Below are 17860 nucleotides of genomic sequence, written 5' to 3' on the forward strand. Positions count from 1 at the left end.
GTGAGGAAAGGGGCAGGTGCAGATAGCAGTCAGCTCTCACTGACATCCCCACACAAATACCTCTGGACCATTACACTCCCTGTGGCACTGGCCCTTCAGCACATGTCACCTTTCTGAGGCAGGCTTTCTGCCACAGGCTTTCTGCAGAATCTCCAGAAGTCTAGTTATGGCCATCATCCTCAATCTTCATGCATGGCATTTGCTTTGGGGTTGAGCTATTCAAAATTGGTTCAAAGATTTAAAACAACAAAATGTAACAGGTATAAATCACTTGTCTGGGCTTGTGTCAGACGAGGAAACAGAATTTGCTTGTGTCGTTTTGTTTTACAGCTCTTTGACTTCCAAACGCAGAGCCACATGAGCACTTCTGTAGCTTCTGTAAATTCTCTTGTATACAGATAGGTGTGCAGTGCTTTGCACATACTCAGGGAAGATTCCAAGGACCTTGTTATCTTTTCATTGAAAAGCATCCATCATGCAGATTAACACTACCTGAGGGTTTTGTCCATCCAGGATAGAGATTTATTTTGACAATAATGCCTGTCAGGAATGAATAACATTAGGGCATACTGTTATTCCCTTTTTTTTTTTAAACATCTTTATGTTATGACATTTTCATTGTGCTCTAATACAGCTGCATGCTGTGGAAGATATTCAGTAGCATATTCTATGAATAAGCCAGACTGTAGAACTTTCATGACCACAAATTTTACTGATTGTATTGTTCTGCCAACTCTAGACAAGAAAAAAATTATTATGCAAGTTCTGCTGATACTGATAACATGTTTATGAGACAATAAAAGTTGGCTCTTCTGAAGGCTAAGGAAAAAAAAAATGGTAAATATGAATACAGGCCCCCAACTGAAGATGAGAGAGCTCAAATGAATGGCCCTGGACATTACACTCAGTGATGGTGGGTGACCAGGTTCACGAAAGAAGTTGAGTTATTTTTAACAAAGTTATTGTAGTCAGAGAAAATCACCAGTTGAAAAGCAATTCTATGGGATCCAGGAAACTCTTGGGTGAAATAACATTTTGTTGTTTATGTCAAAAAAGCCAATACCCTAAAAATATCAAACAAGTCAAACAAGTCAGATGATGGGACCCATTCTATTCACTCTGGCACCTAACCTAACTAGCATGAATCAATTTGTTGATTTATCAGAATAGCTTCTTCTTCCCAATCATTTTGATCTGTATCAAAGATTACTGCCATATCTGCTTTCTTTTATCTTTACTTCAGTTACTGCACTGGCAATAGGTGCTGTACAAACACACAGTGGAGGGCAGTTTTTCTGCTGAGGACCTATGTTCAAACAGACATGACAGCTGACAGGCAGGAGAGGCAAAGAGCTGTCCCTTCCCTGCTTGGCAAGGGAACAGCTCTGCCAGCCTGAGCAAGCAGAGCCAGAGGGAGGCCACACACACCCAGAGCAGGGTCTGTGCCCTCCACTGGTGCTGGTCAGAATACTGAACAGTAACCATACAGCAAAACTCTTCATGTTAGTGGGTTAGAATAAAGAGCAGACCTGGAATTCTGTCTGCTTTTGACCTCAGATTTCTGTCTGTCCTGGCCTCAAAGAAGATCATGGATATAAGCAGCAGTTGCAAGTTTACATTTTTAACTTTCATGCTGTAAAAACCTGACATGCGTAGTCCTCCTTTTTTATTTGGTGAGAATTGCTGTAATATTTGAGTCTGCAAGGGTCTATTGAAAACAGACCCCTGACTAGGAAACAGAGAGTTTAGATGTTATAAACTGCTAGTAATTTATTATTTTGAGATTGGCATATATTTTGGCTAAGTTTAAGTTGGCTGGAGTGATAGTGAGTGATGAAAGATGTTATGGCGGTTGAGAAGTGGCTGAATTCCTTTGTTTCCAGACTTTTCACTTCTTTTTTTTAAGGCGCAGAATGTTTATATAGAAAGTGTAATATTGTTTTATGAGTATTTTCTGGACCCTGCTAAAACCAAGCACTCAAGCTCGGTTCTTTTAACAAAGTGTTTTGTTATGGAATTCCTCTGGGTTTTGATGTTTCTAAATTAGGGTTAAATCAGGTTGGCATGTGGGGGCCATGGGAGCACAGGCCAGAAGTGACAAACTGTCTGATGTCTAGCAGGGTGTACTTCACTCCAGGAGGTGATGTGGTGGCAGGAAGAAAGGACTCCTCAACTGGGCATAAAAAAGCCATAGCATAGGGGCACAAAAAGAGGGGAAGAGGGGATTTTAAGCACTGGGAAGGCTGTCAGCATTTTAAGGCTTGGACATCTTCAGTGCAAGACCCTGCCTGCTCCTCGACTGCTCTCTGGTCCACCCTTGCCTGCATGTTTCCCATGTTTTATTTTCATCATCTGGAATAGGAGCACTTTTAGTCCCATGATTATAAATTATCATTCTTCCTTCCTGATCATCTCTATTTTTCCCTCCAAGACTGTGGTACTTGATGAGCCATGATACACTCAGGAAACAAATTCTTGTTTCTGATATTTCTCTGCCCATTTTCTCTGCATTTATCTCCTCCAAGTTGACTGCTCATAAAACTTGTTGGCTTTCTGCCTTCAGCTTGGCTCACTAAACCCTGGAGTCAGTCTCCAGCCTTTTTGTTTTTACAATAAAAGACAGAGCTCTGAGGCACAGCATCCTGAGATGTAGCAGCAGAGAGAAAACCTTTAAACCATTAAGAAACGGAAGCTGCTAAATTCAATGTTTCATTGCTGAAAGCATCAGGGCTTCCTTCAAGCTGAGTACAAGGAAAAAGAGCAGAGTCTACCAATTCACAAAGCTTACTAGGAATAAGAGTCAGTTTTCTCATTGTGTCATGTGCTCTGTGTTGCAATAACTTTCCAGGTCTGTATTCTCCCATTTAATACTCCACTTTAATGAAGGCCTCACATTGCTACTCTGCTCCTAGTTGTTCACGTTATAATCTTTGTAAACTCCTTCTCCCAAGCAGCACTGAGCACTTCCAGTTCTCAAAAGACAAAGCAAAGTTTATCCTTCCTGTTCTAGCAATGCTAGAGAGCCAAGAAGCCAGTAAGGAAAAACCAAAGCAAAAGAGTTTGTTTCAGACAAATTTAAGAACAAGGCATATTAAACCCTCATCTCTATTAAAGTAAAGGACCAAAGTGCCAGTGGCTTCAACACACATTACATCTTCCAACTATACAATTTAAAATTTTTTTCAAACTATTCAACATATATATAGATTTAGCTTAGCACTGAGAGGTCTCAGCTGGAATACTTTTCACAGTTTTGGGCACTGCGCTTCAAAAAAGATGTGAACCAACTGGAGAGCATCCAGATGAGAGCAACGAGAATGATCAAAGGTCCAGAAAATGTGATGTATGAGGAAAGACCAAAAGAATGGAGTTTGTTTAGACTAGAGAAGAACAGTCTGAGGGGAGACATGACAACAGTCTTCAGACACGTTAGGTTGCTGCAATGGGAAATAAACTGCTCTCAATTTCTACTGGAAGTAGGCTAAAACTCAACAGATTACAATGGAGATTCAGATTAGACTTTAGAAGAAACTTTCTGTTGGTTACAGCAGTTATACCTGAGAAGATAATGCCCATGGAAACTGTGGGATCCCCTTGTTTGAGACTGGGTACTGGTATAGTCTGGTCTGTGGTAGAAGCACGAATAAGACTGATCCTAGTCCTTTTCAGCTACTTCCCCCCATGTTAGAAATGTAGGAGAGAGATTGCAAGTGAAAAAAGCAATTCATATTTTCTGAAGGAATTTGGGCAGGTCTGACCTAAGCAGTCTTGGAACAGGAGATGATTTGCAGCCATAACTACAGGGTTAGTATTATTACCTTGTGGCCATTGCAAATTGTTTGCTACTATCACACTCTGGAAAACAGGGAAAAATAAGATTCTGATTCTTATCTGCTCTAAAGTCCCTACTTATGCTGGATGCTATTCTGGCAGTGGAGGCCTGTGTCAAAGATCTTGAGTGTAAATAAGCATGAAATCCTAAATGTTGTAAAACACACCATCCAGTGATAGATTTCTATGAACTCTGTTATATAGAAAGATTTAATACAGAGAGGAACCCAAACATGTGACACTTCATCAGAAAGCAAAAGATTACATAGTACAACATGATTTTTGGAATGAATTTACAATTAATTTTAACTATAAAATAGAACGAAAAAACCAGTTGAAACTAAGACAAATGCAGGGTGAATTGAAACAAAGTGCCTGATTGATAATTCCAGAGATAATTTGGAATGCAAATTAGGACTTCTGAGGTCCCTTGTTTCAATAGGTGGGGTTTTTTTCTGTTTCTGCTTGTTTGTCTGCTTTTCATTCATAGTGAAAACAAATTTAAAAGGCAAGATTGCAAAAGCCAGCTTTTTCCTCAGTTTTTTTGGTGTTTTCTGCTAAGCAGCCTTGGAGCTACAAAGGTTCACAGTCTTTCACATAGACTCATGCCCTAGAAGTGTTTACAGTGAGAAGAGTCCTTAAAATACATGACCACACAGAGAATCATATAGGATCTTCAGGTGTTTGCATCCTGGTCAGGACTGTGCATGAAGAGGCCTCCCTGCTCGGACAAGCACAGGTCACCGGGTCTGTGGAAATAATGATTTGGTCTGGAGCTGCTATAGGTACTGGCTTTTGAGGAGAGAGTTCTGCAGAGGAGGAACTGTCTCTTTTGGCTGAATGTTTCCAAGGCACAAAGTGGAGGTTTAGAAGGAGTACTGTGATACGAATATCCTCAGCCGGATGACAGAGCTTCCTCTGAAGTTGATGACAGTGTTAACAGTGATCATTTCCAAGTCCAACTCAATGGTACGGGGCCCCTTCACGGGGCGGGTCATCACCAGAGTAGCACTGATTGGTCCTGTTTGCTGTGCATAAAACAGGAGAAAGCTAGTGAGATTGACAAAACTAGTTCTTCAAAACTACTGTCTCACTACAGTCTTCAAGCAGCAAAAATAGATGTTTTCTGTTTCATTGTTTGAAACCACTGCAAGTGATGGGACAGAGTTTCATTTCAGCATTTGGCTTCTTCTCAGTGTAAACTATTACCTTCTACTATTTGTAAAGCCTTTGGGAGCCCTGCACATTGAAGTAGCTATTGAACATAGATGCTTGATATTGCCCAAAAAAGATGAAAACTTGGATCTAGGCTATAAACAAGTAATGATACCTTTTTCTTCATTTATTTGTTTGTTTGTGGTACTCTTTAGTTTGATGTAAAGAACACTGTTACTGTGAAGCAGTGGACACCCAGAAGAAGTTTTATTAACAGAACGTGGAGAACAGGTGTTCCCATGTGAATGGGGCCTGGGTTTGTGGTATATTGTGTATATTGATGGCACAAACCTTACCCTCCAAAGAGAGCTATGAATGTGAAAAGGCACTTCAGAAAACCAGTCCTATATTAAATAGAAGCAGACCTTTGTAATATCTGACCAGAGCAGTGCATTATGTGCATTTAAAAACCAAAGCTGCTGATGTTAAAACCAACTGCAGTTTGTTTTCCATTCCACATAGATACAGTGGGTCCTGTTTTACCTGTCCAGTTTTACCTCAAAACTAGGTGTTTGTTACCTTTGATCAGAGAAGGCTGACATAGCCATGAGGAGGTGCTGGCATGTTGCCTGGTCCATGCCAGGCTGAGTCCCAGAGCCTCAGCAAGGGCACAGTGTCCCTGTCACCTGGCCATGCCTTCCCACTGCCCAGCACCCTCAGCACCTGCTAGGTCAGCTCAGATGAGGGGAAAAGGTCAGTGGGATCAGTAATGACTTTGCAACAGGAAAGCTCTTGTGAGATGTAAATTATTGTAATGGGACTGCTTGTCAATTCAGGATTTTGGAACATTTTCCTTTTCTTACAGTAGGAATCTGAGGTTCCTGTGAGAAATACGTCCTGGAATCTATCCCACTACCCATGTCAGTGAGGGATGGGAACCTTCAGTAGCCATAGAACAGGACTTAATCAACCTCCTGAGTGTCACAGTCCCTTATGGATGTGCCCCACTCTCTGTAGACACCCCTGTAATCTCAGCATGTCGGTAGTCTGGCAAAGATTACTAGGGAGCAAAGAGATCTTCTGAGGTAAACAAATTAAAAAACCTCAGGTAATTACATTTCCTCTAACAGCATCTACATAAAATATGTGTTCTCAGTGAAAAAAATTCATAACAAATGAAGGCAAAGAACCCAGAAAGTCAATTGTTGGCATAAAAGAAAAAAAATTGGTTTTTACTTACTTTTTTGGTTTTCACATTTTTCAATTTCCAATGAAAAAGTTTAATAAAATAGACAAGAAACATTGAGTCTTTTGGTGACAGTTGTTGATTGTCCATCAAATAAAAAACAGTTCTGCACAATAGTTTCTTTTGAGCTTGGGAGACCTGAGCTATTCTTAGACATGGCTACAGCTCTGGGCTTTCCTAAACCTACTGTCTGTCTCATAGGAGAAGCATGTTTGCTTTGGGTAGGTTACTCTCCTGAGATCAGCACACTGCTCTGCACGTCTGTGTGTAAGAAAATGCCTCATACTGAAGGTTTAAGTGATGGCCATGAAAAGCTCAGTTGTGCTATCAGGACATTCAGCTAATGACGAGACACTCCCCGTTTTCCCCCATTGAGCACTAGACTTACCCGCATGTAGAATTCCCTGCCCTCGTTCCCTGATTTGATTTGGAAGATGTAATAGGCTCCAGGGTAGCGAGTTGTTGCTTGCATCTGAAAAATGTCTGAAGGCACAGACCTCCCAGACACCATATCCATCACTCTGTACAGGATGGTGAACGGCTGATCTCTGCATCCAGGGTTTTCAGCTGGACACATGCAGCGGCTGATTGTCAGAGATAGAATTGTCATCAGGGGTAACAAATTGCTGTAATATTTGATTCTTTATATGCTAATATAGGTGTATACATAAATAAATAATGTTGTTGACCAGCTAAAAGAATAAATGAAACTTTTAATGAATTTTCTCACTTTTAGCATTCTCTGTGTTGCTATTCTGGCCTATATCCTGCCTCCTTTTTCTTGTCTTCTTGGCCAAAATACCTTGGCATTCTCCTTAGATCACTCAAAAATGTGAACTTTCTTTGAAGCAGCCCTGCAGGTGCAGAATACTCAGTACATGCTTGTTCGGATAGTAATTTAAACTGAACTGTCCCCAAATTATTATTAGATAATTTCAATGATAGTGCTATGTAAATGTTAGTAATTTTTGTTTCACCAGATTTTTTTATACTACATGAAAATATACAGTAGACATCCTGGATCAAACCAAAGCTCTAACATCAAATACAGTGCCTTAAGGAAGAAGAAGAGAGCAAGCCAAACATAGGACACTTCCACCAACAGTTTCCAATTGTTTGTGACTCAGGGAATCATTGAAACAAAAATTTCTTCTTTCTACTTTTCAACTATTAATGCATTTCTTATCCATCAGCTTTTCCAGCTCCCCACATGAATGTTTGGCATCCACAGCCTCCTGAGGCTTGGAGCTCCACAGCCCCCTTCATCTCTCTGCATGGCCTCTTTCTGACTTCACCTGATGCTCCCAGCTGTTCTACTGAAAGGAGAGCAGCCCGTCAATCCCTGCTCATCCTCCACACCCATCTCAGGGCTTCATATTTGACCCTGTTCATGGCTGACATGCTTTAACTTGGATGTTCTTCACGAGGAAGCTATTCCATACTTTTGATCATCCTCATTGCTTCTTATGAACCTTTATCCAGTTATATTTCTTTTGCCAGGAGGGGAAGGAACTGCACAGTCTTAAAGATGTGTTACACAATAGCATGTGCTCCAAGGATATTCTCTACCTATTAACACTTGAAATTCAGATTGTTTTTCTGACCTCTAGTGAGTACTGCAGATCATGGAACTAGAATCCTCAAATCTCAGTTTGCATGGATTATGATCAAATAAGAAACTATTTGTATGCTGCTCTAACTGTCCTCTAGTATTTTAAAGTACTTCCTAGGCATAAACTAGTTACCATTTGCAGGAAATATTCTTACTAATAAACAGGCTGCATCTGAGAATATGTGAAGTCAGTTAATAATGTGTCTCTTATTGCATCACAATCCTTGCTGCTTTCTCAGCTAACTGGTATCTGTTTTTCCAGTCTAACTTTACATACATCTGAGTATGATATATCATATCATATAGTACCTGGTGACCTGGCAAGGAATTGCAATTTATTATTTTTATAAAGCTTGCCAGTGGTAAAGGTAGCAATAGCATATATGTATAGCTCTTTAGACAGACTTCATGGCTGTGGTGTAAAATTACAGCTTATTTGGTTTACTTTAGATTTTGCTTACTTTACAACTCTCACAGATAGAATTTGCTTTTGTGGCTGTAGGTATGTTACTCACTTCTCATTAATCTGGAGATAAGGCTCCTCGCATCGTACTGGGTCTAAACATTTATATTCTCCTGGGATGTTGAAACATGTTTGCTGTGAAGTGCAGGTGAAGTTTCTTATTTCACATTCATTGATATCTAAAACATAAGGAATGAGAGAATGGCTAAAGGAGGGAAATATGTACAAGATACCACTCCTACAAACTAGTTTCCGTCTTAAAGAATTACGCCAAAATTCAAAAAACTCTTGCACTGTGAAAGGTGGCTTTTTCATAACTGTCCCCTCTTTTAAGACCAGTTTTTACTCCATTCATTTCTGCTTATTAGAGTGCTCCCTCATGCTAAATGCTGAAAAAAAAAAAAAAAAGGGAAAGGAATTGGCTGCTCAAACTCTCCAACCTTAGAGAATGGGAAAAGTAGAGATGTGCAGCCGAGGAGAGAGCATTTGAGGTCTTTCCTGAGTACTGTTTCCTAGCCAATAAACCTTTACTTAAAAGAACCCACCAATTAATCTCATCAGGAATATACATGTAATGACATTCTTACCAGAATTGAATAATTGGCCCCTACAAGTATTTCACTGTGCAATGCCAAGACCAAGCATCTCAATTCTTGAAAACCTCTTTCTAGACACAGGATCCATTTTCTGGTCCCTGAGGGTTTTAATCAGTGCAGGAATGTTACCTTGGCAGCTTCTACTGTCGTCAAGCAAGTTATATCCTGAAGGACAGGTGCAGTAGTAAGAACCAGGCCCATTCACACACTCGTGCTGGCAGAGGAACTCTGAGAAGCTGCATTCGTCCATGTCTGCAGTGGTAAAACAAAGTTTAGTGTCTTTGGCTTTACTGTGAAAAGAGCAGTCCTGCAGGCAGGTGGCCATCCAGACTACTTGCCCATTACATCAGCTGGAGGCTCCCTAGGGCTCTGCAGCAACCTGACAAAATGCTATACAACAAGTTCTTCATTAAACACTTTTTTCCTAAGGAAAGCAAAGCTGCTGCTGAACACAATGTATGGCTTTTATTTATTTATATTCTAATACCTGTCACCAGTTGGCCATGTTTTAATTTCTGTTTTACATCAGAGATATACTCTGACAACAAAGCTGCAGCTGTAATTTAAAAGGAAGGACTTGGCAGTAGTTTGTTTGGTTTTAAAATTTTTTTTATTTTTTCTTTTCCCTTTTTTTTTTGGAGAGAAAGCTTCACTTTCCCAGGACCACATGGGTTCCAGCAGAACTCCTGCAGCCAGCCCTGTCTGTTTTATGCTTCTTAGCCTCTAGTCAGTTACTTCTGAGTCATTCCAGAAAGTCTACAAGAGTACATCCCAGCCTGGGTCAGGCATACTGGGTCCCAGAGACCCAGGAAGCTAGGCAGTCTGTCAAATATCTGACTGAAAGCAGAAACTGTGCTTTTTGCCCCTTGCACCCATGAATTAACCAGTCATTGTGTTCTGCAGAACTGTGCTTGAGTGAGAAAGATGAACTTGAGAGCTGCCCATGGAGGCATGGCTGACTGAGGGGAAAACACATTCAAAGGCACACGGCCCAGAGAGGCTGCCACTAATCATTTCCTTATTTCCCTGTTCAGGGGAAGAAAGAAACAAAGGCCAGAGCCACAGCCAGGAACTCCCAAGTTCTTATTCCCAGCTCTGACATATTGACTCTCCCGGGCAAATCACTTTTACTCTTCAGACTGAATTTCCCTTTCTTCTACACTGGGCTCAGTCCATTTATCCACTTCTGGTGTTTTGTGCAGATGAATTGGAAAGTATTTGAAGTTGAAATATATCCAAGTGGCTTTAGGGCTGAAATCAGATTATCGAAAGGGAGATGAAAGGAACTCTACACCTACATAGTCCTGTTATTGTGTGAGTTTCCCCCATGAGTTCACTGAAATAAACATCTTCTTTTAAATACATGGACTGAGGGCTGACTCCATAAAGTGACTGAGATATCAGGCACCCTCTGGCATGCTGGCCCACACCTCCAGCATATTGGATTTGTATAACTGGTGCTTGGCTGCTGTCAGGTGCTGAGGGACTTAGAGCCCTGAGGGTCCTACATTTCTGTTGTCGAGCCCACAGTGCTCCTGAACACTCCTGTCATTCTGCTGACTATGTGCAGACAACAGGAGGTTGTCATTTCGGACCATATCTAATGCACTTGGAAGACCTCTGTGATTAGGAAATAATGATATTGGGGAAGCCAGATTGAAATCTCTGCCTCTCTCTTTGAATTGGGGCAAGAATGGCTCCCAGGTTCAAGGTAAGTTGGCTGCTAGGCCATGGAATAACCCTGCTCCTGTTGAAGTAAATCTGAATCCTGAGTGTCTCATAAGAATGTCCTCCCAACCAGGCATTCCCTCTGTGAGCCTCAGATGTCTATTTTGCCTCAGATTTCTGGGAAGTGGAAGAAGCTCATCCTGGGAAACTTGACCCTCTTTGTCAAACATTTTCTTGCACAAGATTGTCAGGAAAAGCTTTTCTGCTCTATATCTGGATGGTGGAAAGACCCTTTTGCTGACATTGCTCTCAGACATGGATGAGGCTCAAGCACCACCTTATTGGGCATTGCAATGAACTTAATGAACTTATCTGGTTCAGACCCCCAGGTAGCTCAGGAGGTGAACACATAAAAAACACTGAGTCTAACTTAGAAGAAGAAAATCCATCAGAAAGCAGAACACTAAGTTATTGCAGTCTAAATGTAAATTCTTAAGACCCTTTAGATATTTATTATTTGTTCCTTCCCTTATAATAAGGAGATTTGCAGGAAAAATATCTTGGGAAACACTAATCATGCACACTGCATCTCACATGTCTTCTCTCTCAGAACAGTATGTTACATCTCTTTACTGCAAGTTAAAACTCAAGTATTTTCCAGAGCATTTTTCCTCCCAAAAATATTGGCTGAATTCTCTAATTTTATCAGGCTGATGGAACAATAAGCAAAGAAATAAGTATTGTCTTCAATTAAAATAAAATAATAAAAGAAAAAGAAAAACCACAGAGGAAAAATTACAGTGACATAAGCACAATTTATTCTACTGTGTGCTGAACAGGTCAGCAATAACTGTACTTAGAAATCATATATTGTTTCTAAAGTGAAGCCAGAGCCATACAGGGGAAACTGGGGAAAATTTCAGGCAGAAGTGAGCAGTCGTTAAGAACAAGAGAAATACATGCATTCAACAGACAAATGGAAAAGTGCTTTATATAAAGTATTTCTTTAATCATGGAAGAATGTTCTAGGACTATCTCTACTTGCTCTAATAAAACTTCCTGTTCAGCATTACAAACTGCTTTCCTATGTTTTGCTGTTACCTTGGAGCTTTTGAATATTTAACTTACTTCTTTAAAACAATTTATGGCCCTCCTCCACTGAGCTTTTCTGGGTATTTGCTGAATGCTTTAGCTGGAAAGAAGATCATATGAGTTGCAGCTATACTGACGCTACCATGGACCAAGGCAAATAACTTTTAAAAAAGTATGTACAAAACAATAGCTTTGAAAAAGTAAACTTAATGGAATTAAAGAAACCAAAACAGTAAACTGGAGAGTTACCACTGCAGTTAACTCCATCAGCTTCCAGTTCATAGCCAGGTTCACAGCGGCAGAGAAAAGAGCCATAGGTGTTGACGCACGTCTGAGTGCAAGGGTTTTCACTTGTACATTCATTCACATCTATGGGAAACCAATGCCAAATTCATCAGTGACTTCTCCCCAAACTCCATTTTCATTCTTTTTACTGCAGAGCATTTCAAAGAGATTAGCTACACAGTCAGAATGATTTGTTCTGAAAAAATATAACCAAGTCAGTGTTATTTATTTGGATTCAGATTGATGCCTGGGAATAGCACATTGGAAGCCCAACACGTGTGGCAGGGAAGCATTTTGGGAATATCTTCAATAAAAAAAATAACATGGAAGATGGGGATGAAATTTTTATTGCAATTGTTTCTGTCTTTATCCTGCAATTTGCAAACCATTGAACCAATATTGTCATAACAGACCTGAGAAAAAATGCAGCAGGATTTTCCTGAGAAAGATAATGTAATGATGAGGGGTCGTTATGGATACCTCAGGTTAAGGCAAATATTTTTTTCCTTGTAGGACATTAACAACTTCTGGGCATCATCAGCACAGACCTGCTCCCACAGCATGTGGGAAGATGCTCCCTGCTTTGCTATGGAGACTGTGAAGATGTTGTGTTGACTTTGAGGTAGCACACCACAGCAAAAGATGGTCTAATGCTTGGGATTATAGTCTGGGTCTTGAGAGACTCTGATTTACTGGTCTGATAAAGGTTTCCTGTCTCAGCTGGGTCACACAACCTCAGATTTTAATACCAAATTCAGTGCCTGAATTTGGTAATTCCACTGAATTGAGTGAATTGAGGTTTGGGCCTCTGCATATTTCTTCTGATACACTGGTCATGCTGCATCTGAACCCCTCAGAGGTACTGTAAAACTACAGAAAAACCTGTCTGACAAACCTGTGAACATTTTCAAAAGCAATGCTGGGAGGGTTACTTGTGTTCCAAAAAGCAAGCAAGTTTTAAGGGTGTGGCTGAAGGGGGCCCGAGGTTCAGCCGTGGTTTACCATACACATACCTTGGCACGATCTCCCGTCGTCATTAAGGGTAAAGCCAGGGTTGCACGTACAGGAGTAGGACCCAGGCACGTTGGCACACAGCTGCTGGCAGTAGCCATAGCGACATTCATCTATATCTGTGGGTGGAAGGATGGAAAGTAGAGTGGTCTGCATTTCCATGTGAGATACAAAGCAGCCAGCACACCGAGCCAGCAGTACTGATAACACAGAAATAACCCAGCACACTGGTCATGGACATAACAGCCAAACTTGCAGGCGTTCAGACATGGAGTTAGACTTAAAATATACCTCTCCCCAGTAGAATGTGGTAACGTGGTTTTATCCACATCTGACATTTACAGTGTGTCTGATGAATTGATTGTCATTGCTGTAATCTTCAGTTTAAATCAGGCAGCGCAGTTTGTCCCTTTAAGCAGCTCCCTCAAAGGATACCTGGCAGCACAGGCTGCCAGCACAACCACAGCCAACATTGCAGTGAAATTTTGGCAGAATCCAAATAGAAACCTTCTTTGCCTCCACATATACCAAAGCTGCTCACTGGAATAGCAGTGTTTGTTACTACAGGCTTCTTTTTTTAGTGAGGATATTTTTGAAAGATTATTTTCCAAATAGTCACATTCTCTTTTTCATATGAATTTTTAACTGATAAATTACTTTATAAACAGTTAAGTTAATGCAAAAGAGCAGTTTGGGCTGAATTGCAGCATTAGCAATGCATGCCACTGAGTGCTATGAGCACAAGAAAATCCTGTAAGATATATAAGATGGTAAGTGCTAGAAGATTTTTGCCTCAGAACTAAAAACTAAAATGAAACACCTGGAATAGTTATCCTTTCAAAGCCCTAACATTTCCTTTTGTATCAACTGGCTTTTGATTTACGGAGATTTTTAAAAATGGCTGCTTTAAAGCTTTGAAACTAAATTTATGCAATAGAAAACCCAGTATATTATATGCAGTCAGCAAGATAACCTAAAGGCCAAGTCAGTGGTGGTGAGCACACCAGCAGCAGGCTCCACCAAATCCTACAAAAATAACACAGGTTTTAAGTAAATTAATTCCCCATTGCACTGACACAATGCATTACATTAAGTACATGCTTTGTCTTTTGCAGGACTGTTATCTCAAGAGTGCTACATTTTGAGGATAAGGAGTTCTACACGGCTGCTTCTTTGGGTGGGTCATGGGGATAACTCTGCATTGGCTCCTCTGTGTAAACTTCACAGGATAATTGAAACAGCTAGAAGTGGAGGTTTTGTAATGGTGATTTACTAACACTAATTGGTAATTAGTAATTCCACTGAATTCCACTGCACTACAAACAGTGCACCAAAAAAATCTGTTTCTAACTCCTAACTTGGCCCTCTGATTACAGCAAATATTCCTTTATGGCTTTATGGCAGCAAAAATCAGTTCTCCAAAGCCAGTATAAAGTATGGAAAACTAATACTTCTTTGAAATTTAGGGAAAAATAAAGCAACTCTGAACACAATTTGCTTTTCCTTTTTTGCATTGCCTTGAAATAATCCACCCCATGCTTACTTAAATAGGGCAATACTGGGATGTTATTCCCTATTTTAAATAGCATAATCAGGTACTCAAATCAATTCATCAATGCAGCCATTTCAGTTCTCTGCTATAACCATCATGCAGGAGCGTATTTTAGATTTATGTTCAAATCCTGAATGCTGCATACAACCCTTTCATTTGGCCTGTAACTGGGACAAGTAAATGGGTAACAGAGCAGGTAATGCAGAGCAGAATCTGTCTTCCTTCCCTCCCTCATCCCCACCCTATCACATATGCCTGTACATTCCCCAGCACAAGCTATTTTTTCCCAAGAGAAGTTGGTTTATTAAGGAGCAGTGGCCTTGGAGATTTCTTATCCCAGGGGAACTACAAGACAGGGGCTCCCTGAAGTGGCTCTGGCTGCACAGACCCCAGCTTGGACAGGGCTCAGCCTGGTGCCTGCCAGGTGAATTATACAGCAGCTGCTTGCAGTAGTCAGGAAAGCAGCCATCAATGAGTCCTTCACCGAATTGGTACTAGGGAGAAAGCTGGAAAGTAACTGGAGATGCTCCAGGGAGAAATGGGCAGGGAAAGCCCATTCTCCTTCCAGTGGAGGTGTGACAGGATGGTCCAGCTCTGCAGAGCTGACACCAAACAGCCTGCACTGTAGGGAAAAAACTAATAATGGGCAAGTTTTCTTAAAAAAGTTGTATGCTGATTCCTAGGTCCTACCTGTGTACCTAAAATTAACTTCTACATCATCATCCCATGAGCATGTCAAGTCAGGGGAAAGGGCTGGAGGAGATATGAAAGTCTTGTTTACTGTGCTGTTTGTTGGGAGATGTTTTTTCAACAGGACTGAGCTAAAAGATGAACAGGACATTGCTACAAGGAAAATAATAAAATTGAAATAAAACGCATGGAAGATTGTGAAATGGCACCCAGTCTAGAGGTAATTTTTTTCTCACCCCCAAACAAAATAATTGGTTGACTAAGGATTTACTGCCAGTCCCATTTCTTGGTACCAAATACAGACCCCTTCAGGTCCACACTGTTACAGTAAGGAAAGCACAGGTCTGTTTGGGCAAAAATCTTTATGCACACATGCTTGCAATTGATCTTACGTGAAAGGGGGTCCTTCAGACTAGGAATATGAAAAGCCCAGTTATCACACTATTATGATGCTAGTCATATGGCATTTACATCTACAGTTTTGTCCTGTGAGGGAGTCTCTCTGCCAAACATCTCACTGGCACTTACAGAGACAAAAGACAGTTTCCACATAGCTGAAGGTTTAACTGTGTACTTGCCAAAAGTTCTTAGTGATGTTATTTCAGGGAGTCAGAGGTACACATTCATGGATACTCAGATACCATATATCACATGAGGATTTTACCTAAACACTGGCCTTCTAACAGCCAGTAGCCTTCAGTGCAGGAACAGGTATAGCCCCCCTCAGTATTTATGCAGATCTGGGTGGGGTTACACTGATGAGAATCTGAAGCGCATTCATCTATATCTGCAACACAGAAATACAGAAGGAAAATGTTAGAAATAGCAACAACAAAAGATTTTTCATACTGTTCAGTGTGTACACTACCTCTGTGCACGGAATCAGAGTTTGGAGGAGAAGAAAGAATGACCATAGCCTGAAGGAAAATTCACAATAATAAACATCTGAGGGTAGTGAGAACTCAGGATGCACATCAAATCTTTCAGCTTTGCAGGTGACCCAGTGTTTCAGTTTTTCTCCTCAAGAAAAGTCTCATTTTCTTAAACTTTTTGTTACTTCCACATTTGTTATGTCACTGAGCTGGGATTTCCATGCTACAGGGCAGTGTTCGGTCCCAGGGAGAGGCTGCTGAAAGGGTTGTGCAACCCCACTCAAAAGTAAAAGATGAAGGGGAGTTTGAGAGGTGTACAAACACAACTCAGAGACATCAAAAAAATTATTTCCTACCCCCACCAATGCAAACCATCTCACTGTAATTTTTGAGACAGAAAGTTCAACCAAAAATCAACTTTTACCTGATCAAAAAATGTATACTTCCCTGGAATCAATTTCCTGACAATAATACTATTTTCTTTTAATTTTTCCCCCCATCTTTATTTGGTTTAATGTATTTGGGTTTTTATTACAACCCCTTAGGGTGTTTTCGTTGTGGGCTTGGTATTTTTGTTTTGTTTTGTTTTTTGTTTGGTTTTTTTTTTGTTTTTTTGTTTTGTTTCTTGGGGGTTTTTTTTTCGGTTTTTTTTGGGGTTTTTTTGGTTTTTTTTTTTTTTTTTTTGCAAAGGAGGTGAATAGCATTCCTACATTTATATAAGCCAGGACCCTGGAACCTAACTGATTAAAAATGCCTTTCAGAGTCAGAAGTTCATTTTGAATTAGGCCTTGCTCAATATCTTTCCTGATGTTTCAGGCGTCAGGTTTGCCTCTAGATGTCAGGAATGGAAATGCCAAAAGATAAATTGTGTCATTTTTCCAGCCAACCTAAATTTCTATGTTTTATTTATTGATACCTAACTATTTTTTATTCCAGCATACTGTGCATTGGCCTCTGCTGAAGCACTATGTCATCGTAGCAATGCTACTCCCTTGATCCTCCCCTGATTCTTATTAACCCAGACTTTGTTAGGTCATGACTGAAAGTATCTCACCAATGCCCTAGGCTGGAGCAGGCAGCAGAGGGCAGGAATTACATCTCTGTGTCTACCCCCAAGGCAGCAAGCACAGCTGTACAATGCTAGCAGTCATGAAATAACTGATCCAGTCTACCACAGCAGTATATCTAACATGTTCAGATATTATAAATAAATCCATACATATTATACATATGGAGAAAGTCTAGAGTTCTTATCTTGCCAGCATCTGTACTGGAGCAATTTATGGTGAGTCAAGGCTGGTAAGATAACAAGAGGGGCACAATTAGAGGTAATTAACTCTGTCAGAAATTGGTTCCCATGTATTTATTGGCCAGATGAAGGTTGGCAAAATGGTGGGGGAAGTGGGAAAAGGGTAAGATAACAAGTCTAGACTATATAGGTCCATAAATATGTTGCTCAGTTCTGCCACTGCTTGTACGATTGGGCTAAAAATCTGGATCCTCCCTTCATAACATATCACACATAATTGGTAGTATATAAACAGAGATTTTATCTAACCATAACTTTAATAATAACGACATTAATGTTTTCTAAATGGAAAAGCTTTCTATTTGTCATGCCTGCTTATTGTTTTAGGAGTGGTACCTTGGGATCTGGCCAATTCTGCTTTTTTTTAATCTGCACTAAGCTTAAAAAGGAGATTTTTCATTTTCCATGTTCCCTGCTTCCAGTAATATTAATAGGTGAAGTTAAAACAGAATGAGGGTCATGGTCTCACCACATATGG

General features: G+C 40.4%; 1 protein-coding gene across 1 annotated transcript in view; it reads right to left on the reverse strand.

The window, feature by feature from the left end:
- Positions 1-4023: 4023 nt before the first annotated feature.
- Positions 4024-17860, reverse strand: part of FBLN5 (fibulin 5) — a 42934-nt gene continuing 29097 nt past the window's right edge. Inside the window, exons 5-11 of the mRNA XM_014869895.2 lie at positions 15866-15988; positions 12962-13078; positions 11913-12032; positions 9033-9155; positions 8360-8486; positions 6621-6816; positions 4024-4859 (exon numbers count right to left, since the gene is read on the reverse strand). Coding sequence (XP_014725381.2) covers positions 4698-4859; positions 6621-6816; positions 8360-8486; positions 9033-9155; positions 11913-12032; positions 12962-13078; positions 15866-15988 — 968 coding nt within the window. The 3' untranslated portion in view covers positions 4024-4697. The remainder of the gene's footprint in view (positions 4860-6620; positions 6817-8359; positions 8487-9032; positions 9156-11912; positions 12033-12961; positions 13079-15865; positions 15989-17860) is intronic.

This window comes from Sturnus vulgaris, chromosome 6 (assembly GCF_052056855.1).
Source record: "Sturnus vulgaris isolate bStuVul1 chromosome 6, bStuVul1.hap1, whole genome shotgun sequence".
NCBI classification, from domain to species: domain Eukaryota; kingdom Metazoa; phylum Chordata; class Aves; order Passeriformes; family Sturnidae; genus Sturnus; species Sturnus vulgaris.